The sequence below is a fragment of the Callionymus lyra genome, chromosome 1, assembly GCF_982586985.1.
Source record: "Callionymus lyra chromosome 1, fCalLyr1.hap1.1, whole genome shotgun sequence".
NCBI classification, from domain to species: Eukaryota; Metazoa; Chordata; class Actinopteri; order Syngnathiformes; family Callionymidae; genus Callionymus; species Callionymus lyra.
In genome coordinates this window covers 3,838,696-3,862,031 of record NC_141818.1, presented here as the reverse complement: position 1 = coordinate 3,862,031, position 23,336 = coordinate 3,838,696, and the positions used below count along the sequence as shown (strand labels likewise).

Genomic DNA, 23,336 nt, shown 5'->3' with positions numbered 1-23,336 from the left:
CCATGTTGAGCTTCAGCTCCATGTTGAGGACGCCGCCGCTGTCCAGAACCGGCATGAGGTTGATGGCAAACACCGCGGCTCTGTCGGGCGGAATGGATATGTTGGGTCCGAAGAAGACGTAAAAGTGCACGGAGAAGGTGTCCAGCTCGTTCCGGAGGGTCGGGCGGATCGGCCAGCACCGGTCGGTGCCCGAGGCGGGAGGCAGGAACACCACGCTGTCCTCCGAGGTGCGGAGGTCGCTGGCGTTGTGAGACAAGCTCGGTATGGACGCCATGGCGAGCGTGTCCGACAGGGAGAAGCCCATCGCGGTTCCGAAAGACTGCGGCATGTTCATGGAGGAGCCCGGCGGGGATTGCTCTTTGGACAAGTTGGACTTGGAGCAATCTGAGAAATGGTCATCGGAGAAACCAGGGTCAAAGCCAAGTGGATAGGAGCATTAGTATGTTTCAATAATATCAGAGAAATGCAGGTAACATGATGACGATCTGTAAAAATCAGCAGACAAAAAAGGTCCAATTGTCGACCCTTGAGGTACTCCTTCCATAAAAAGAAGTGAGCTGATTGACAAAGAGCATCTTAAACAATAAACATTGAAACTATTGAGTTTAATTTAACTTTAGTCCAGCAGGTGTTGTTGAAACGGTACAGAAGGTTAAATGTTAGCAAAGTTTATTTCAACATGAATGTCATGTATATTTATAAAATGACAAAAGAAAGTAGTTTGACACAGTTTTCAAAGCATTTTTCATTAATCCTGTAGATGTATGTTACAGGAGAGAGATGGAATAAGTCGTCTATGGACGATGATGTTTGCTGATGATATGGTGATTTGAAGTGATGGCACGTAAGACAGAGGAGGTGGTGGTTTCAGATTCAAAAGGAAGAAAAAATGTATCTCATATGTTATTTTCACATGACCCGAAGATGAGGTAGTAAAAGAGACGTATATTATTAGGGTTATTGTATTTCTGTGGCCCTTACAAATTAATAATTCCGATTTCAAAACAAAACTAACAAGTTTATTTCAATTACTTTTTGCTTTATCATAAACTTTTGGTCATTTGTGTTATAGTCATGGTGTCATCACTAAATTGATTCATGACATCGTGGCCTTTTATTTAATACCTCATTTCCTCTTTTAACACCTCCTTTCTTTTTTTTTTATGTCTTTTGGATTGACGGCCCCTCGCAGCAGTGCCAGTGCATAATGTGGCTCCTGTAGAAAGTTAATTAAGGTTCAAGGATGGATGGTCAATTATCTAAAGAACACGTGTTACACTCGAGGCCAAGACACTTTATCTGGCCTTGGCAAAAAATCCAATAGGATTAATGTTCATGTTGATGTAAAAATTACGGTATCTAAGGGATATATCACAAAAAAAATCATATTTTCTACTCACCCTCAAGTCGATTTGGGGATTATTTTCATCGTAATCCATGTGTTTTTAGAGTTATAGGCCAAAATGTTTGTCAATACGGTTGCAAACAGCAATTACATTTGTCCTCTTCGTCTAAAAAGACACGTTTAAAAACATCGAAATACCTCCATCTTGTATTGAAGCCTCTACTGGAGGAATTGTTGCGGAAAAAAAACAATTATATATTTTAAGTTTGTTTGTAGCAGAAGCTAAAATGCTAACATGCTACACAGACAGGAAACACCCCAGTGTAGACAGTAGACACTGTCAAATAAATGAGATTAGAATTTGGGGTGACCTTATCACTTTAAGGTAAGATAAGAGACTTCTAGTAAGAGAGAAACTGATGTTGATGAGAACAGAGATAATAAAGATGGATCGAACCTTCAAAAGTGAAGAGAAAATCAATTTTACAATGTGAATTACAGTCAAGACAGTTTTCGTAAATAATCTTTTTGTTTCGTCTTGCGACCTTTAAATATTTTCGCCCCTTTTGCGATAGAGTTTGACTTTAGATAAGTAATGGACAGATGGAGTGAAGGTGACAATTGTTTGAGACTAGGCCGGAGAGGAATTCATGTTTTAATAAAGGGGGTTAAAATAAAAAACGCTAAAGATAAAATTGACAAAAGGGAGTAACAAGGGCCCCTGATGGGAACTTTAAAAAGATTCGGAACGACCTTTTCCTTTTTTAACCTCCTGTGTCAAAAGCCCAATAGAACAGCGCAATTAAAAGATAGTAATGTGAATATATTATACGTGTGATCATCATTATGTCTGTGATTTAGACATCAAGGTTCAATTCCAGGCACTTCTCTCCACTAACCAGACAAAGACTTTTTTAGCAAATGTGAGCCTTTTTTCTCTCCGTGCAAACCAAAGCATCTGCCTGCATATCGGCCACTGATGGTTACTGGCTCGGCACCATCAGAGCCTACGGGGAGACGCTTTTCAAAGGCTTTTCCAGCTCAGCCCCTTTTCTTTTTTTTTTTGCATGCTGTTGTCTCTGAAAGGATTTGATGTATTTCGACGTTCAATACGGCTTCTGTCGCTCCTAAAAATACCCAGACGCAGCAGGCAAAACTTTGACAGACAGACTGTATGAGCGAGTGGGCGAGAGCAGACGAGGGGAGCCTGAAAATACAGCGTGAGGTGTTGATGTATAATCCGTGACCGGGGCCAATCACCTGCCGCGGATGATAAATAATAAAGCGCTAGCCTAGTTTTCCACGGGCCCCGGCTCTGTCTGGTCATTGTCTGGAGATCCTGTCGGTTCCCATTCAAGTCGGTATTATATAAGAGATCCGTTATCAACCCGCTCCCGGGTCCGCCCTGCAGATATTACCCCCCCTTCGAAAAAAAAAAAAACCAGGCGTCGTCAATTCAAATCCTCAAAAAGGTCAAGAATAAGATCTGGCTGGCAGGCGGCTCGAAAAGAAACAGAGTGTGAATAATTAGTGTCTGCGTTGCCATGGTGACAAAGTGCACTGTACGAGGAGAGTCTCGACATGGGAGTGGACTTCCCACCGACTTGAGAGCCGTCCCCGCGGAGCCGCTACAAAAGAGCCGAGTCGTTTCTCTTCAAACAACAAGACGGCGGAGTCGTCGGCGACCTCTTCAAACTATCAGCCTAAACAAGCCTCGTCGCGTCTCCTTGATTTGCTGCTTCCAGAGCAAAGAGGTTCAAAACTAACTGGAGGGCTTACAGTGTGTTTACACGGTCAATTATTTCTACCTTCTGTCCTAGTTTCCTATTTTGTTTACTCGTCTACATGCTTGTTTCCTAGTTTTCTTTTCTCTTCTCTTTTGTTTCCGCTTTATGCTTGTTTGATAGTTTTCTTTTCCGTTTTCTTGTTTCTATCTTGTGTCCTAGTTTCCCATTTAATTTACTTATCAACATGCTTGTTTCCTAAGTTTATTTTCTGTTTTCCAGTCTGGTTTCCTTGTTGCTATTTTCCTTATTTCTGTGCTCGTTTCCCATTTTTCTTTTCTCTTTCCATTTGTTTTCTCTTTGCTCTTGTTTGATAGTTTTCTTTTCTCTTTCCCTGTTTCCTATCTTGTGTCCTTGTTTCCTTTTTTACCATCTCATTGTATTGTTTTCATGCTTGTTTCCTTGTTTTCTTTTCTTATTCCTTCTTTCCAGTCTCGTTTTTATGTTTCTTATCTTGTTTCTCTGTTTCCTAGCTTATTACCTAGTTTCCTATTTCCTTTCCTTGTTTCTTTGTTTCCAATTTTGTTTCCTTGTATCCATCTTATTTCCTTACTTTCTATTTTTTTCTATCTCTTTTTCATTGTTTCTGTGATTGTTTTCAATGTTTCTTTTCTGTTTCCTTGTTCCCTATCTTGTGTCCTAGTTTCCCCATTTTATTTACTCGTCTACATGCTTGTTTCCTAATTTTATTTTCTGTTTCCCAATCTGGTTTCCTTGTTTGCTATTTTCCTTTTTTCTGTGCTCGTTTCCCATTTTTCTTTTCTCTTTCCTTTTCTTTTCTCTTTACTTGTTTCCTTTCTTGTTTCCTTGTTTCCTATTTCCGTCTGTTGTTTCCTTGTTACCTATATTGTGTCCTTGTTTCCTATTTAACCTTCTCATCTTTTTCTCATCATGCTTGTTTCCTTGTTTTCTTTTCTTTTTCCTTCTTTCCAGTCTCGTTTCTATGTTTCTTATCTTGTTTCTCTGTTTCCTATTTCCTTTCTTTGTGTCCTAGTTTCCCATTTAATTTACTCATCAACATGCTTCTTTCCTAATTTTATTTTCTGTTTCCCAGTCTGGTTTCCTTGTTTGCTATTTTCCTTTTTTCTGTGCTCATTTCCCATTTTTCTTTTCTCTTTAATTTTGTTTTTCTTCACGCTTGATTGATAGTTTCCTTTTTGTTTCCTTGTTTCCCATCTTGTGTCCTTGTTTCCTATTTCACCCTCTCATTTTATTGTTTACCTTTTTGTTTCCTAGTTTTCTTTTCTCTTTTCTTGTTTCCTTGTTTCCTATTTCCGTGCATTGTTTCCTTGTTTCCTATCTTGTGTCCTTGTTTCCTATTTTACCTTCTCATTTTATTGTTTTAATGCTTGTTTCCTTGTTTTATTTTCTTATTTCTTCTTTCCAGTCTCGTTTCTATGTTTCTTGTCTTGTTTCTCTGTTTCCTATCTTATTACCTAGTTTCCTATTTCCTTCCCTTTTTTATTTGTTTTTGTGCTCGTTTTTTTTTTTTTCTTTTCTGTTTCCTTGTTTCACTCTTTTTCTATTTCTTATCCTCACTTTCTTGCTGGTTTTGCTTCCCGCTTTGTTTTTGTTTCCTAGCTTGTGTCTTTGTTTACTATTTTCCTATACTATACTATACTATTTGGTTCCTTTTTAATTTCCCTTTCTTTTAAATAGTTTGCTATCCTGTTTTATGTTTCCCATTTTGTTTCCTTGTATCCATCTTGTTCCCTTATTTTCTATCTTGTTTGTCTGTTTCCTATCTTATTTCATTGTTTCTGTGATTGTTTTCAATGTTTCTTTTCAGTTGTATCGTTTTCTCAGTTTTCTGTTCCCTTTTTGTTCCCTTGTTTCTGTATTGGTTTCCTGTTTCTTTTCTGTTTTCTTGTTTCTTATTATGTTTCCTTTTTTTCCCATCTTGTTTCCTTATTTTCTACTGTACTTTTTTGTTTCCAATTTTTTTTCCTTTCGTTTTTTTGTTTTCTTTTATCTGCGTTTGTTTCCTACGCTTCTTTTCTGTTTCCTTGTTTCTTTTTTATTTGTTTCCTGCTTTTTTTTTTATATCATACCTTTGTTTCTGTGCTTTTTTTTTCTGTGTCTTATCTTGTTTCCAGTTTCTCTTTCTTGTTTTTGTCCTTCTCTCCTGGTTTTGTTCTCACCTCATCTTGAGAGCATGAGATGAAGTGAAAAGTGAGGATGTTCGAGGCTAAAGGTCTCACGAGTATAAATATCTTAAAGTCTGGTCTTAGAAACACGATGACTCTGAATGTTCTGAGGGGAAAAGTCGCTGAGTCGTCGATAACTTCCAGGTCAACACTCACCCGTCACCTGCACCCCGATGCGGAAGTAGACGTCGGAGTTGCTGAGGTATCTCTCCACCAGGATGTAGTACCAGTGCTCCCAGGCGGGCACCAGGGTGTCCAGCTGGCAGGGGTTCCACTCCCTGCAGTCCATGGCGCTGGAGTTGTGCACGGGTGGAGCTCGAGCTCTGATCTTCAGCACCACAGGACAACTTTCTCCGCTCTTGTTCCTCGTGCTGCAGTTCAGCAGCTGGACTCGTACCTTCGACACGTAGTTGGGGATGAAAACCCTGCGGAGACGCACGATGAGGATCATTATCAGGATCATTTAGGAAAATTCTCCTTCAGAATCCAGAACACGGATTAGACTAGTCCTGCCCAAGGGTCATATTTCACCTTGTGGAATAGATAAAATGCCTTTTTTTATTCATTTTTGTGTAAAATGTATTTGCACATGATATATTGATTTCTCTAAATATATATTTTTTTAATTTGTTACATTGACAGATGATCTTCATTATAGTCTTTTAATATACAGTTTATTTTATATTTTTATATCAAATTTCAAAGTGTTAAATGTGCAAGATTGAGAGAAGTAAAAAAAAAGGTCATTGGTACGACAATAAGTACATTTTACATAGAGTATAAGCGTTTTAATTTTTTTTTTTAATTCTAATTTTACCGTTTTCCTTGTTTCCTATCTTATTTCCTGTATTGTTTCTTAGTTTCCTATCTTGTTACCTTGTTTTCTATGTTGTTTCTTTGTTTCCTATCTAGTTGCTTTGTTTCCTATCTTGTTTCCTAATTTCCTATCTTTTTTCTTAGTTTCCTATCTTGTTTCTTCGTTTCTTATCTTGTTTCCTATCTTGTTTCCTTGTTTTCTATATTGTTTCTTTGTTTCCTATCTAGTTTCCTTGTTTCCTATCTTGTTTTCTAATTTCCTATATTTTTTCTTAGTTTCCTATCTTGTTTCTTCATTTCCTATCTTGTTTCCTATCTTGTTTCCTTGTTTCCTATCTTGTTTCTTTGTTTTCTATCTTGTTTCCTATTTACCTTCTTTGTTTCTTAAATAAGTAAATTTAACATAAAATATATATTTCTATCTTGTTTATTCATTTTTGTTTCCTATCTTGTTTCCTTGTTTCCCATCTTGTTTCTTTGTTTTCTATCTTGTTTCCTATTTACCTTCTTTGTTTCTTAAATAAGTAAATTTAACATAAAATATATATTTCTATCTTGTTTATTCATTTTTGTTTCCTTGTTTCCCATCTTGTTTCTTTGTTTTCTATCTTGTTTCCTATTTACCTTCTTTGTTTCTTAAATAAGTAAATTTAACATAAAAAATATATTTCTATCTTGTTTACTCGTTTTTGTTTTCTATCTTGTTTCTTTGTTTACTTTTTTGTTTCCCATTTTCCATCCTAGTGTCTTCGCTTCTTTCCTGTGTTTATTTTTTGATGATCATTTTCTATTCAATACCCTTCAGTAAGAATAAATATTTCACTAAAGTGAGAATAAGGAATGTATGATCGTGGTTAGGAATTGTAGTTATTTATTTTAAATGAGACCATTTTTATTGATATATTTAACCAACAAAAAAGTTACATTTTGATCAATATATTGAATTTTTGAATTCAAATACTTAAGGAGCAACATTTTATTCTAGGACATCAAACCAACAATTAAAATTAGGCGTAATATTCGTATTAAAACTTTAAAAAGTAGTATTTTTCTTCATGGACGTGGGGACTGGAGTGTGATGTAGATCTTTATTCATCTATTTTTAAGTATTCTTTCCGGGACGACACTGTGAAGGTTAATGGTTCGCCCCGCAGGTGACCGACTGTCCTCAGTCACGGTGAATGTTCACCTGTTTCACACAAAAGTGGATCATTTGTCGTCGGTAACGCAGGCTTGACTTATTTTTATGGGTTTATTTTAGGCTGCGATGACTTTAAAGACTCTCTTCGGCCTCTTTTTATCCAGAACCCTGTTTGACGCCCCGGAGCGTCATGAAGCAGCTCTTGACCTGCACCGAGGGGCTCCTTTGAAAGACAGAACTCTAACAAAGATCCACGATATATAAACGTCTAGCCTGTTCTTTTATGATAATACATGGTTCGATTAAAGCTGTTGCTGCTTCAGACAAAATTAATAACAGTTTTATTTCATCTGAGATCAATAAATATGTTTTTGGGTTGTTGTTTTATTCAACACACTCTCTGGAAAAGTTGGCAGCGCTCGACCTGAGTCATGGTTTGAAACACAAAGGAATTTCCTTGAAGTAGTTTTAGGCGTGACACATTTAATAATCGGGTTTCATTTCATTTCTTGTTTTGTTGTTTCCTATCCTGTTTCCTATCCTCTTTCTTGTTTCCTATCCTGTTTCCTATCCTGTTTATTTGTTTCCTATCCGGTTTCGTTGTTTCCTATCCTGTTTCCTATCCTGTTTATTTGTTTCCTATCCTGTTTATTCGTTTCCTATCCTGTTTCTTTGTTTCCTATCCTGTTTCCTATCCTGTTTATTTGTTTCCTATCCTGTTTCTTCGTTTCCTATCCTGTTTCCTATCCTGTTTCTTTGTTTCCTATCTTGTTTTGTTGTTTCTTCATGTCATATCTTGTTTCTTTGTTTCTTGTTATTTTTCCTTGTTTCCTATTTTATTTTCTTATTTCGTACCTTTTTTCGTTTTTTCCAATTTCCCTGCAGGGTTTCTGTGCTTGTTTCCTCCGCTGTTTTTTTTCTGTGTCCTTGTTTCCTACATTTTTTCCTTGTTTCCTAACTTCTTTCCTTGTTTCCTATCTTGTTTCTTCGTTTCCTATCTTGTTTCCTTGTTACCTATCTTGTTTCCTATTCTGTTCATTAGTTTCCTTTCTTGCTTCTTCGTTTACCATCTTGTTTCCTTGTTACCTATCTTGTTTCTTCATGTGCTATCTTGTTTCCTTGTTTCCTATTCTGTCCATTAGTTTCCTATCTTGTTTCTTCGTTTACCATCTTGTTTCCTTGTTTCCTATCTGGTTTCTTCATGTGCTATCTTGTTTCCTATCTTGTTTCTTCGTTTCCTATCTTGTTTCCTTGTTACCTATTTTGTTTCCTATTCTGTTCATTAGTTTCCTTTCTTGTTTCTTCGTTTCCCATCTTGTTTCCTTGTTACCTATCTTGTTTCTTCATGTGCTATCTAGTTTCCTTGTTTCCTATTCTGTTCATTAGTTCCCTATCTTGTTTCTTCGTTTCCCATCTTGTTTCCTTGTTACCTATCTTGTTTCTTCATGTGCTATCTTGTTTCCTTGTTTCCTATTCTGTTCATTAGTTTCCTATCTTGTTTCTTCGTTTCCCATCTTGTTTCCTTGTTACCTATCTTGTTTCTTCATGTGCTATCTTGTTTCCTTGTTTCCTATTCTGTTCATTAGTTCCCTATCTTGTTTCTTCGTTTCCCATCTTGTTTCCTTGTTACCTATCTTGTTTCTTATCTGGTTTCTTCATGTGCTATCTTGTTTCCTATCTTGTTTCTTCGTTTCCTATCTTGTTTCCTTGTTACCTATGTTGTTTCCAATTCTGTTCATTAGTTTCCTATCTTGTTTCTTCATTTCCTATCTTGTTTCCTTGTTTCCTATTCTGTTCATTAGTTCCCTATCCTGTTTCTTCGTTTCCTATCTATCTTGTACTTCGTTTCCTATGTTGTTTCTTCATTTGCTATCTTGTTTCCTTGTTTCCTATGTTGTTTCTTCATTTGCTATCTTGTTTCCTTGTTTCCTATCTTGTTTCTTCATTTCCTATCTTGTTTCCTTGTTACCTATCTTGCTTCCTTGTTTCCTATCTTGTTTCTTCATGTGCTATCTTATTTCCTTGTTTCCTATTCTGTTCATTAGTTCCCTATCTTGTTTCTTTGTTTCCTATCTATCTTGTTACTTCGTTTCCTATGTTGTTTCTTCATTTGCTATCTTGTTTCCTTGTTTCCTATCTTGTTTCTTCATTTCCTATCTTGTTTCCTTGTTACCTATCTTGTTTCCTTGTTTCCTATCTTGTTTCTTCATGTGCTATCTTATTTCCTTGTTTCCTATTCTGTTCATTAGTTCCCTATCTTGTTTCTTCGTTTCCTATCTATCTTGTTACTTCGTTTCCTATGTTGTTTCTTCATTTGCTATCTTGTTTCCTTGTTTCCTATCTTGTTTCTTTGTTTCCTATCTTGTTTCCTATTCTGTTCATTAGTTTCCTTTCTTGTTTCTTCGTTTCCCATCTTGTTTCCTTGTTACCTATCTTGTTTCCTTGTTTCCTATCTTGTTTCTTCATTTCCTATCTTGTTTCCTTGTTTCCTATTCTGTTCATTAGTTCCCTATCTTGTCACTTCGTTTCCTATGTTGTTTCTTCATTTGCTATCTTGTTTCCTTGTTTCCTATCTTGTTTCTTCATTTCCTATCTTGTTTCCTTGTTACCTATCTTGTTTCCTTGTTTCCTATCTTGTTTCTTCATTTCCTATCTTGTTTCCTTGTTTCCTATTCTGTTCATTAGTTCCCTATCTTGTCACTTCGTTTCCTATGTTGTTTCTTCATTTGCTATCTTGTTTCCTTGTTTCCTATCTTGTTTCTTCATTTCCTATCTTGTTTCCTTGTTACCTATCTTGTTTCCTTGTTTCCTATCTTGTTTCTTCATGTGCTATCTTATTTCCTTGTTTCCTATTCTGTTCATTAGTTCCCTATCTTGTTTCTTCGTTTCCTATCTATCTTGTTACTTCGTTTCCTATCTTGTTTCTTCATGTGCTATCTTATTTCCTTGTTTCCTATTCTGTTCATTGTCCTGAGTTCATTTTCTGATGATCATTTTCTATTCAACACCCTTCAGTAAGAATGAATATTTCCCTAAGACAGTAGCGAAGCAGGTGCTGGAGATAATGGACTAGTTTCTAAAACGTCTTGTAAAACAAGTGGTTCCAGCTCAGCCGTGTCTCCGAGCGACTCCTGGCACGAGGACTCACTTATAAAGTGCTGATCTGTTGTGGACGGGGATCATCTGGTCGATGAAGTATCCCGGGTACAGGACGGAGATCCCGATCAGCCTCTGCACGATCAGCTGCGGCTGGAACAGATACTGGCACTCGTCGGACAGACCCTGCAGAGAGAGGAGGAGCGGCTTCACGAGTCGGAACCAGGACCCGGTTCTGAACCATTAACGCCTCACGCCATTAGTGAGATGAGGCGAGCAGACGGCGAGGGAGGACACGCTTTCATTCCACACTTCGTCTGCCGGAAAATTTGTTTGGAAAAAAAAAAAAAAAAGCGCCACCTGATTCCGGGGGACAGGTGCGGACGCCAAATGAGGTTTTCCATTCCTGTCAAGCGGCGCTGACCCTCCTGCCGGAGCCACCATTACCGCGGCCCCGTCATTAGTCCGGGAGGAGCCGCATGACCCCGGATTTATTAGCGCCTGTCGCCTTGAGCGGCGACGCCTTAATTCAATCCCTGCATGAGCGGGAAATGTTTGACCGAGATCACGACCGGAGGCTTTTCACGGCCAACACAGAGACGACGTCTTCAGAGATGAATGAAGCGTCAACAAGTGGTTTTAAATAAAACCTGAAGATTATTGATTTAAAACCAGGCGTTTGAAGCAGACGCCTATAAAACTCAACTGAATCCAATACAACAAATGCTATAAATGTAATAAATTGTTTTTATTTCTCACTGTTGTGTTTTTGTATAAATATTAATACACACTCGCGCGCAAAAAACACACACAACCAAACACACACACACACACTACAACCAAACTAGCACACCAATCCAACAAGAAACACACACCATGGCCAACATAAAAACAAACACACAAATGCACACACAACCAACATGAAGCAAACACACACCACCACAACACGAAAAAAAAACACACACAGCAACCAAACACACATAAAAAAAACACACAACATCAAAAAGGAACAAATACACACATCACGGCCAAGATTGAAACAAACACACCCAATATGAAACACACACCGCCTCAACACAAAATAACAAAAGATCACACAAACACACAGCAACCAAGCACACATAAAAAAAACACACCACATCAAAAAGGAACAAATACACAAACCACAGCCAAGATTAGGACAAACACAAACACACCTAATCTGAAACACACACCACCTCAACACAAAATAACAAAAGATCACACAAACACACACACAGCAACCAAACACATAGAAAAACACACACACACACACACTACACCCAACATGAAACAAACACACACCATCCCAATATGAAAAATACAAACACAAAAACACCCATAACAGAACCAACAGAAAATAAAACCCACACCAACCAAACACATAGACAAACACACACACTATCCTAACACAAAGCAAACACACACAAACCAACCAAACACATAAACAAACACACACACTATCCTAACACAAAACAAACACACACAAACCAACCAAACACATAAACAAATGCCCACACACCACAACCAAAACGAAACACAAACACCAGCCCAACATGAAAACACACACATACACAGACGAAACCACAAACACACACACCAAAGAGGAAATTTTAAACACACCACCCCAACACAGAAACACACATCACCCTAAACCAGAAGCAAGAACACACACCCGACTCTAACAATAAAACATACTCCACCAACACAGAAACACAAACACAGAAAATAACGCACTAACCACCACAACTTTAGAACAAAAACACTCGAGTCCACACACGTGTTTGCAGATCATTAGCAGACCTGAGCAATCGAGCGTCGCTGCAATGAATCCATTTAGAGGAGCTTTTGTTTACACTTGAATCATCTTCTCTCTGAGCTGCTGCTGCTGTGATTGGATCGTTGACGAGTGAAGCAACACGAGCCAAGAGACTCGAGTCTGAACTTCGCTGTTGTTTTCACCACAACATCCACACAAATACACTTTTCAATCTGACATGAACACACACAGCACCACAACACAGACACATAAAAACACACACCACAACAACACAGACTCGGAAAACACACACAACACCACAAAAACACAAACACACACAACACCACAACACAGAAACAAAAGCACACCACTCCAAAACACAGACACCACAACAACACAAAAACATACAAGACTACAAGGCAGATACAAAAACACACACCACCACAACACATAGAAACAAACAAATGCACACACAAATTAACAACACACACCCCAGACATAAAAACACACACACACCTAACATATAAATAAACACACACTCTAAACAGAAGGAAACACACACCTAAAACCGAAACAAACACACCTAAAACAGAAACAAACACACCAAACACAGAAGGAAACACACACCACATAGAAACAAACACACACCACATTCTGTAGAAACAAACACACCCCACATAGAAACAAACACTCACCACATAGAAACAAACACACACCACACATAGAAACAAACACACACCACAAAGAAAAATACACACACCACATAGAAACAAACACACACCACATACTGTAGAAACAAACACACACCACAAAGAAAAATAAACACAGCACATACTGTAGAAACAAACACACACCACAAAGAAAAATAAACACAGCACATACTGTAGAAACAAACACACCCCACATAGAAACAAACACACACCTTACACAGAAATTAACACACCCCCTGTAGAAATAAACACACACCTTACACAGAAATAAACACACCCCACGTTGAAATAAACACACACCTTACACAGAAATAAACACATCCCACTTAGAAATAAACACACACCACATAGAAACAAACACACACCACATACTGTAGAAACAAAAACACACCTAACGCAGAAACAAACACCCCCACATAGAAACAAACACACACCACATACTGTAGAAACAAACACACACCACAAAGAAAAATACACACACCACATACTGTAGAAACAAACACCCCCACATAGAAACAAACACACACCACATACTGTAGAAACAAACACACACCACAAAGAAAAATACACACACCACATACTGTAGAAACAAACACACCCCACATAGAAACAAACACACACCACATAGGAACAAACACACACCTTACACAGAAATAAACACACCCCACGTAGAAATAAACACACACCACATAGAAACAAACACACACCACACACTGTAGAAACAAACACACCTAACGCAGAAACAAACACCCCCACATAGAAACAAACACACACCACATAGAAACAAACACACACTCCACATAGAAACAAACACACACCTTACACAGAAACAACCACACACCTTTCACAGAAACAAACACACACCTTTCACAGAAACAAACACACACTTTACACAGAAACAACCACACACCCCACACAGAAACAAACACACACCCCACACAGAAACAAACACACACCTTTCACAGAAACAAACACACACTTTACACAGAAACAAACACACACTTTACACAGAAACAACACCACACCCCACACAGAAACAAACACACACCTTACACAGAAACAAACACACACCTTTCACAGAAACAAACACACACCTTTCACAGAAACAAACACACACCTTACACAGAAACAAACACACACCTTACACAGAAACAAACACACACCCCACACAGAAACAAACACACACCCCACACAGAAACAAACACACACCTTACACAGCAACAAACACACACCTTACACAGAAAAAAACACACACCTTACAGAGAAACAAACACACACCTTTCACAGAAACAAACACACACCTTACAGAGAAACAAGCACACACCTTACAGAGAAACAAACACACACCTTTCACAGAAAAAAACACACACCTTACAGAGAAACAAACACACACCTTACACAGAAAAAAACACACACCTTACAGAGAAACAAACACACACCTTACACAGAAACAAACACACACTTTACACAGAAACAAGCACACACCTCACACAGAAACAAACACACACCTTACACAGAAACAAGCACACACCTTACACAGAAACAAACACACACTTTACACAGAAACAAGCACACACCTCACACAGAAACAAACACACACCTTACACAGCAACAAACACACACACCAACACACTCTAAACCCGGCGCCAGAGCAACAGCGATAAACGCTCACCTTGACAGAGATCTTGCCTTCATCCTTGGGAAGATGTGCCGCCAGGAACCAGTCTCCGGGGAGAGGACTCGTCACGTTGAACGCTCCCGTGGTTCGATTGGGAAGCGTCCAGGTCAGAGTCACGGCGAAGGAGCCCGGAATGACCGAGTCCCGGGGGAAGCGTGTGGACAGAGGGTTGATCACCGGAGGAGCCCCTGACCTGAAGTAGCTGTTCGGAGGAGACCAGAGTCAGAAGGATCCGAAACCGGAGACGCCAATCACCGCTCGCTCGGGGTCTCCACCCGAAAACCTCGGGATCATAAAAGTCCAAACGGCTCTGGATTAACCCGACGAGGTGAGAGTAGGACGTCGATAAAGATGCAACAGGAGCCGCCGACACAAATTCCTCATTATTAGTAGCACATTATTTGGCAGCCGCTCGCACAACTGCCTGCAATAGCGCCGCAATAAATCTAATCCCGCTTTTGTTTACGGGCCTAAATTAATCCCATTAAGAGAAATGATGGGGAGGAGGCAGCGCTGGTGCATAATTTCAACATTGATTCACGGAGAGAGGGGGGGGGGGGGGGGCAGGAGACTAAATACCACAGTCCAGACCTCGCGCTGAACTCTACGATAAATAATCGATCGCAGGAATGTTGGTTTCTGGGGGTGTTTTTTGGGGCGAAAATGGGATAAATAACGTCGACGATGCAGGTCATGGGTTCGGTGTTTTGTCGCGACTGTATGAAGAGTCGTGTGTTAAAAGTCGGTCGTGGACCAGAGAATACCAGGATCCAGTCATAATGACTTCTGCGATCTACACCTGGTCTCGGACCATTTCTGGAAGGTCATCTGTCAATCAAACGTGTCAAACTCAAGGTCAATACTCATCGTACGTGGACCTCGAAGTGCTAGACATAGTTGGTTCAAATTTAGGACATGTGGTGTTCCCTCGCCATATCGGGTTTCAGCATTTGAAGTCTCTGAGTTTTTTCTTTTTAAACATGATATTTATTGCCAACGAAACAATGACCTCCCATGATGCCGTTCCACACACTGCTATAATGAGTCATTGGTCGCTAAAATACTATATTAAAATATATATGTCTATGTCGCTTTGTTTAGTGATGGACAGATGTGAAGGGTTGGCTGGGCGGCAAAGCATTGTGAGATGTTGAGTTGATGCGAGATCAAATAAAATGTAGTTCATTTCTTATTTCAAGTGAAAGATAAAATGGTCAAAACGTAACCCCTGCATTAAACTATTGTATATTAAATATATTTTCTTGTCTTTTATATACATATATATTGGGTTGTGAGTTTTCTTTCCGGCGCACGAGATTGGGATTCCGACTCAGTGGGTTTAATCCCGGGGGTTACATGAGCTCAGAGGCAGGAGACTGGATTACTCGCACATCCATGGGATTTACCTGGAGGTACGTGTGGAGGAAAAAATATTTTTGCTTAAAAAAGACAGAAAGAAAGAACAGGGGAACCCAAAATTCCAAATTACTTGTCACCAAAGTTCCAAATGGAAAATGACACACATTAAGTGTTGATGCAATTTTGTATTGAATGTGTCGATAGTATTGGGATTATATTTTCTGAATGAGATACATTTTGGTATCGTTTTAATTCTCTTCCAATGAATGAATGTGTTTTGTTCTTTCCATCCACTCAAAATATCAGTAATTTGCGAATAAATTTTTTGCTAAAACCTGCATTTAAATGTATAAAGTTGCTCTGAAATCTCGGCGAACAAGAGGTTATGAGAGTCTATTATGACGTAACAATGGCTTCACTCCTCCTCCAGCCAGCTGTAATCACGCCCCGCTTTGTTTATACAACGAGTCCCTTGGAGGTGGAGACTTCCGGGATTGAGGACGCGCAGTGACAAACCTCATTGTTTGACCAATCACAGCAGAGTGGGTGTGGTTATGGTAAAGGATTTCATCTCCAGAAATTTTTTTTCAGTGGGCGGGGCTTAAGATGATTTTCTAATGTGAATATTTCAATGAAAATAGAGTTTTGTAAAAACTGACACTGATGATACAATAGAGTCCAACATCTATTTAAGACTCACTTACATCAACACTTCAGTTGACCTTTAAAGTATTTCTGCTCTTAAGTAAAGCTCAAGGTTTTGAACCACAGAATGTTCAACAATAACCACGAACCTCCTTCGACCCGAACGGCACGAGCGGCATAAACAAGCAGCCGAACGCTTTTTAAAAAATGAAAGAGCCGATAAAGGAGCGCCGTGGGCCGGACTCAGCGATTTAACCCGCGGCTCCAGAGGTGAGGCCGGACGAGAGCCGACTCCGGCTGCTAAGTGGAACGTCGATAAAGATGCAACGGAGGCTGCGGGAGCTTTTGAACAACAAGACCGATCGCTCGGGCGGCGGCGGCGGCGGCGGCTCGTGGTCTTACACCGTCACGTTGCGGTTGGGGCAGCGGTCTCCGAAGGTGCCGCCCTGCTCCTTGAACGTGATGAGGTTCCACACGGCCATCATGGTGTCGTCAGGCACGTTGAAGTGGAACAGCTCCACGCTGGCGAAGGAGTTGAAAGCGTTGAGCTTGCGAGGCGTGCGGGTGAAGTACTCGGTGGCGAAAAGGCAATCTGGAGAGAGACAGAGAGAGAGAGACGGTCGATGGAGGTAAACAAAGGGAGGCGCTAATATGGGAGTTCGCAATATCGCGCTAATAAAGAAGCCAGACTTCGGAAGGACGCCGGCTTCGCTCATATCCTGCTTAACGTCAAAATCCCTGGATTACATCCACGGGAAAGCTCGGCGTATAAAGGCAGCGGCGCCGTGACAGCGGCGCTACGTCTTTACTGGCTTCAGCCCCGACATCAAGGAATATACCAGCGTGAGGCGAGGATCTGGGAGATTTTTTTTCCAAATGTATTTTATGCGTCAATAGCGTTAGCGATATTCCGCTCGACTTTGATCTCGTCTCTAACCGTTTAATCTCTCGGAGACTCCCCTGACGGGGAACGCTTCCAGGACGCCGACCGCGGTTCTTAGTCGACGAAGACCTGAATCTGACTCGGTTTGAATTATTGAGACGATTCCTGGATGCGTAGTTGAGAAGTACAGTTGGGTCACGCGTCATATTGATGGTTCTTATCTTCGTTCACACAATTTCCATCAGATCTTTAAGGTAAGGTAAGGTAAAACTTTATTGATCCCTCAGGAGGTCTCCTTCGGGAAATTGTTTTTTCCAACAGCCAGCAATTTTCCATAAACAATACAAAATAATAAATAAAAATAAAATAATAAGAAGAACATAAAGAGGAAGAACAAGATGACACAATCTAAGTCTAAAGATAAAGATAAAGAACATAGGTCAAAGAAAAACAACAAAGACAAAGGATACAAAGACTAACATAGAACAGAACATCAGATACTCTCACTCCACTCCTGCCCCCGAACTCAGAATTGTACAATTTAATAGCCCGAGGAATGAATTAGTCCCTGAGTCTATTAGTGTTGCAGAGATTTAGATCTCCTTACTTATGGTGGCAAAAATACGGTCAACTCCCATGATGCCTTTCTACACACTGCGCTATTCGGTGGCGGCGGATTGGTCGCTACGATACTGCATTTAAATCCCACGTCTATGTTGCTATGTTAGCGACAGCTGTGATTGGTTGGCTGGGCGGCAAAGCATTATGGGAGCTGTTCAGGTCACTGTGACTGAGAAAAATGACACAATGACACTGATAAATGAAAATAAATACTCAAAAAATAGACTCAAAATAAACAGACCGACCCGCTTTCTTTAGACTCTCCCCTTAAGCCACGCCCCCAGAGTTGAGAAGCAAGTGTTAAGAGTGTTTTTGTTTTTTTTACAGGTTACATGTTTTACGTGGATCTAAAATTTACTTTTTTTGTTTTTAAGGGTTTAATTGATTGTTCAGGGGCCATTCAAGGAGGGTTAATAAAAATTAAGGAGGGAAAAGATAAAATCAAGTTATTACAATTGAGTTAAATGTGCTAAAATTATTCTTTTATTGTACTTTTATTTATTTTAATTGGATAAAAATGCATTTTCCACCCCGGAATACTATTTTTAAAATATGTATGTACTTATGTACTAAAAACATAAAGTAGCTATGGAATACGTATTAGTATGGGATACTTTTGTCTACAAAAAAAGAGAACATTTGGAAAGAAAAATTAAAACAATTCCCAGAAAATCAAAAAATAATCACTAGAATTGATTTTCCACAAAAAAACTGAAAAAAAGAATTCTTGAATGAAATGTTTTACTCTTCTGTAATTTACTATATTTACATACACAAAAAATATCTTCATTTAAAAAAATGTTGAGACTTTTAGGTAATGATTTTTAAGTAATGAATAAAAGAACTACATGCAAAACTAACATTAAAGGAAAAAAAGCATCTTGGATGAAAATCTCAACTTTAACCTCTGTATGCATTTGAGCTGTGGGAGGAAACCAGAGTGCGATAAAGGAAGAAAGCAGGACATTAAATTGACATTAGCTTCAATTAAAAAAAAAAGAGTGTTGGATCACATGACGACGCATGAATCCACTTGATCATGAGGATAAATCAGGGGCCGCGACGCTCCTTCAGAGCTAATGACGGAGCCATCAATTGAAAGCTGTTCGAGGGACCGGCGAGCAGATGTCAGCAGACGAGCACATCTGGCGGCTCCACCGTCTCTGACCTCAGCTTTTTAAAATTTCATTCCCCATCCTTTCCGATAACAGCGACCGGACTTGACACTTCTGGGCCACGCCCCAACATGGCTGCGCCGAGGCCGGTGTCAACCGAATCCAGCGTCTTCTAAAGGTCGCGGATAAAAAGGTAAAAAAAAAGAAGAAAAGATCCTCATCGAGCGAGAGCTTCTCCGTCGCCTCATTAGTGTCGCCGCGGCTTCGACACACGACGACCTCTTTGGATATCGATGGAAAATTCCGTCGGAAAAACTTGTTGAATCGACAAATCAAAGGAGGATGAAGGCAAAGGAGGACAACGAGACGATTGAAAAATATTCAACACCTTTGAAAGGTGCGAAGAATCGTCAATATCTGAGGATATTAAGCCTCAGACACAGTATTTACAACTGGTGGTTAAACACAAACATAAGAATAAAGGAGCAAATAAATCCCTTAATGGGTGAAGAAAACTTTCTTCTACTTAATACAGAACATTTCTTGCACTGTCCTCTAGCAGAGTATTTTAATTGTTGTGAAAACTGAAGTGTCTCCGGCCCAGCAATCTTTTTAACCAAACTAAAAAAAAATACATTCCATTATTTTCAAGTCAGGTCTACGGAGTGAACACTTGATAGATGACTGTTCTCAGGGCAGTTGAACAAAAAGACTGAATAAAAAGAGGCACAAAAAATTTGATTGTTTTTTTTTAACAAAACTAGAAAAGCAACAAAAAAATTGTCAGGTCTAGGGAGGTTTATAAAGTGGCCACATTACATATATGACATATATGACCGTCCTACGGGCAGTTGAACAAAAAGACAGAATAAAGAAAACACCTAAATGAGTAGAATTCATTTTTCAAAAGATATGATCATGAGATTATAACAAATTAAAATAGCCAACAATTTATATTTGTTTTGTTTTGTCATTTCTGAATCTGATTATATATAATTTTATATTTATTTAATTTTAAGAACATTTTAATTTTGTCGTGAAAACAGAAGTGTCTCCAGCCCAGCTTCCTTTTTTTATTAACAAAACTAGAAAAAACATTGAATTTTTATCTTTTCATTGATAAGGAATGTACCAGGAATTTGTAGAAATATTATTTTCAATCAAATAAACAACATTTCAGACCCCATCAATAGTAGCAGTGTCGTGAAAACTGAAGTGTCACCAGCCCAGCTGACACAGTCCACATGTGTTCTTTTCTTCCTAAACAAAAAATAGAAAAAGAACTTTCAAGGATTTTTTTTTTGTTAGTAAGTAAGTAAGTAATAGTTATTTGTAAAGATATTTCTAGACCAGGGTCACAAAGCGCTTGAACAATCAAAACAATACGTAGTTAAAATATATTCTTTAAAAGATCAAGACACATCAAGACAAACACAGACGTCCCAGAAAGCCAGGGGAAAAGCCTGCACAAATAAGAAGTATTTTCATTAACTAGGAATAGAACCAAATGTCTATCTTAGCTCTCGATAAACCATTGTTTTAAAATGATAACGAAGAATGTTATCAGTCTGTCAGTCCTGCTGTTCTGGTGTCAGCCATGTTGGAAATTAACGCAACCACCGTCTCCTCCAAATCCACTGCCCAGATAGTGAACAGAAATGCTAAAATTGACTTATAATTGGAATAAATGATCAAAATATGTGACTTTTAACGTCAAAATTGTGCAGAAACACAAAGTAAAATAACGTCAAATTAAGAACAGGAAGCCTAGAGTCTCAGCAGAAGCTTCAGGACTGGAGGCGACTTTCTCTCCCTGTGACCTCAAAGTGAAACTCTCTCCGTGGACGGACGACGACAACACGAGTCTCGACTTCAATCTGCTTCACCGTCGAGGACCCGGGTCTCGAGCCATTGTTCCCCGGATCAACCCGCCGGCGAGGATCGTGGACCAACAACATCCTTCTGATCTTCTCACCTCCTTTTATTTCCCTCAAATTCTTGTCTGATCTACATGTTTGAAGCACTTCCTCCTCCTGCCTCCTTATCTGGACCGCTGCAGACTCACTCTACAACATCTTATCGTGACGAATCTTCTCCCGCAAGGACGAATGATTCAGTCGTTGCTGCAGATTGTGTTTCTTGAATTAAGACGCTCGGGAGAAGCAAAAAAAAAAAGAAAGAAGGGGGTGTCGGGACAAGAGTGGGAACAATCACAGGGATATTTTCCTCGGTCACACTTAGAGAGGGCGAGATTGGAAAAATGATAGCTTATCATTGCGTGGCTTTGACCGCCGAACCCCCCCTCGCCACGCCGGCCTGTGATTGGTTAAAGACCTTCTGACCCGAGCGAGATGATAATCGTTTTTAAATTATTGCTCAGTGACGCCTGGAAAAAAAACCTTCTTTCTGCAGAAGCCAAACCATTTTAAACGGCTTTTGAAGAGTTTTCTCCGTTCCTAGCATGAATGTTGAAGCTTTCCTGCTAATGTTTTTATATTTTCAAGGTATTTCTTAAGCTAAAAATAATAATATTAATAATATTTTGATTATATAGAACGTTTTAGACAAAAAGGTGCTTTGCATTAAAACAAAAATAGGTCGTTTGAAAATTAAATATTAAAGTAAAACACAATGAAAGAATAAAAGAAAGTAAAAACCCATCAAGGTGACGTCAAATAAAAGCCTATAAAAGTGTTCTTTTACAAAAGAGATTTGATAAGATGGACGGACGAATAAAGTACTTTCTTTATTAAAATGTTCTTTTTTTTAACTGCTTTTGCTCCTTTTTTTAATCGTCTGTGTCTCATTTTTCACTTTTGAATAATTTGGGGGGATTTCTTTAACTTATTGCTTTATTGTGCCTTTTTATTTTAAATGTGACAATAGTTATTTTATCTTATAACGTTGTGCCCTTGAGCTGATCAATCAATATTTATATGATAATCAATCACCAGAGTTCAAATATAGACCTTTAGAAAAATGTATTATTAAATTAATCTCACATTATGCTATATTATGCTGTTGCGTTGTAACACTTTTTCCTGTGTTTTCCCAGTTTCTGTCTTTATTTAAGTCATTACCTTGTCGTAGTAATACTTTGTATATCCTGTCAGAAGTAGTATGAAGATGAAGAGTAAATGTTTTGTGTTTTTTTTTTACTTATCAGTCATTTTAAAGGCCCAATCAGTGTTTTGATTTAAAAAAAATTAAAACACAAACACTATGTTTTCTCACAGAGTAATACTGCGGTGAAACACGGAGTAATACAACAGTGACTAGTGGAGTGATACTATGAAGACTTGCAGAATAATACTACGTGGATTCCAAGAATAATACTACAGAAAATCGCAGGGTAATACTACAGTGACACCAGGAGTAATACTATGAAAACTCGCAGCATAATACTACAGTGACACGCAGAGTAATACTACAGTGACATACATAGAAATACTACGGTAACCAGTGGAGTAATACTAAAGGGACCTGCGGAGTAATAATACCATGACTTGCAGAGTAACACTATGGTGACTCGCAAAATAATACTACAGTGACTTGGAGTATTTATACGGTGCCTCGTGTTGTAATACTATGAAGACTCGTATCACTATAATGACTCGCACAGTAATTCTACGATGACTCGTGGAGTAATACTACTTTGGCTTGCGGAGTAACACTGCGTTGAGTTACGGAATAATACTACAGTGACCCGGGGAGTAATACTACGTTGACTTGCAGAGTATAGCTACGGTGACACGGTTAGTTATACTACTTAGAAAATAGATAGAAAATGTAATTTTTGTAGACTGAAAAATATAGTAACAGGTTATAAGACTCGTCTGATAACTACTAGAAGGGCTTTGCTGTAATGGGATTAGGAGGCTTTCGAATGGGGACAGTTAAAGGTTAAAACTTTCAAAAGGAAATATTAAATCCTGCGAAACCTAGTAAGATTGCTTGTGGTATTGTTATGTGATGATGGTTCGATTAAAAAACAAAAAACATCTGCCCACTTAAGTTATTCAGAAAAAATAATAATAATTTGCCCCTTAAGTTCTTAACAATACTTTTGTCATTAACAAGTTTGATACAGAAAGTAAAGATACTTTATACTGCGTAAGACACAAAACTAGAGCCTCAGGACTGACAGACAGTCATGCATCAAACTTGTCTGTCTCTGGATGGGAAAATATTCTCAGTCAAGAAAAAAAAGGAACAAAAG

General features: G+C 38.8%; 1 protein-coding gene across 1 annotated transcript in view; it reads right to left on the bottom strand.

The window, feature by feature from the left end:
* Positions 1 to 23,336, bottom strand: part of tmem8b (transmembrane protein 8B) — an 82,134-nt gene that overhangs the window by 55,832 nt on the left and 2,966 nt on the right. The window contains exons 2-6 of the mRNA XM_087788598.1: positions 16,901 to 17,090; positions 14,489 to 14,696; positions 10,382 to 10,515; positions 5,433 to 5,701; positions 2 to 384 (exon numbers count right to left, since the gene is read on the bottom strand). Coding sequence (XP_087644724.1) covers positions 2 to 384; positions 5,433 to 5,701; positions 10,382 to 10,515; positions 14,489 to 14,696; positions 16,901 to 17,090 — 1,184 coding nt within the window. The remainder of the gene's footprint in view (position 1; positions 385 to 5,432; positions 5,702 to 10,381; positions 10,516 to 14,488; positions 14,697 to 16,900; positions 17,091 to 23,336) is intronic.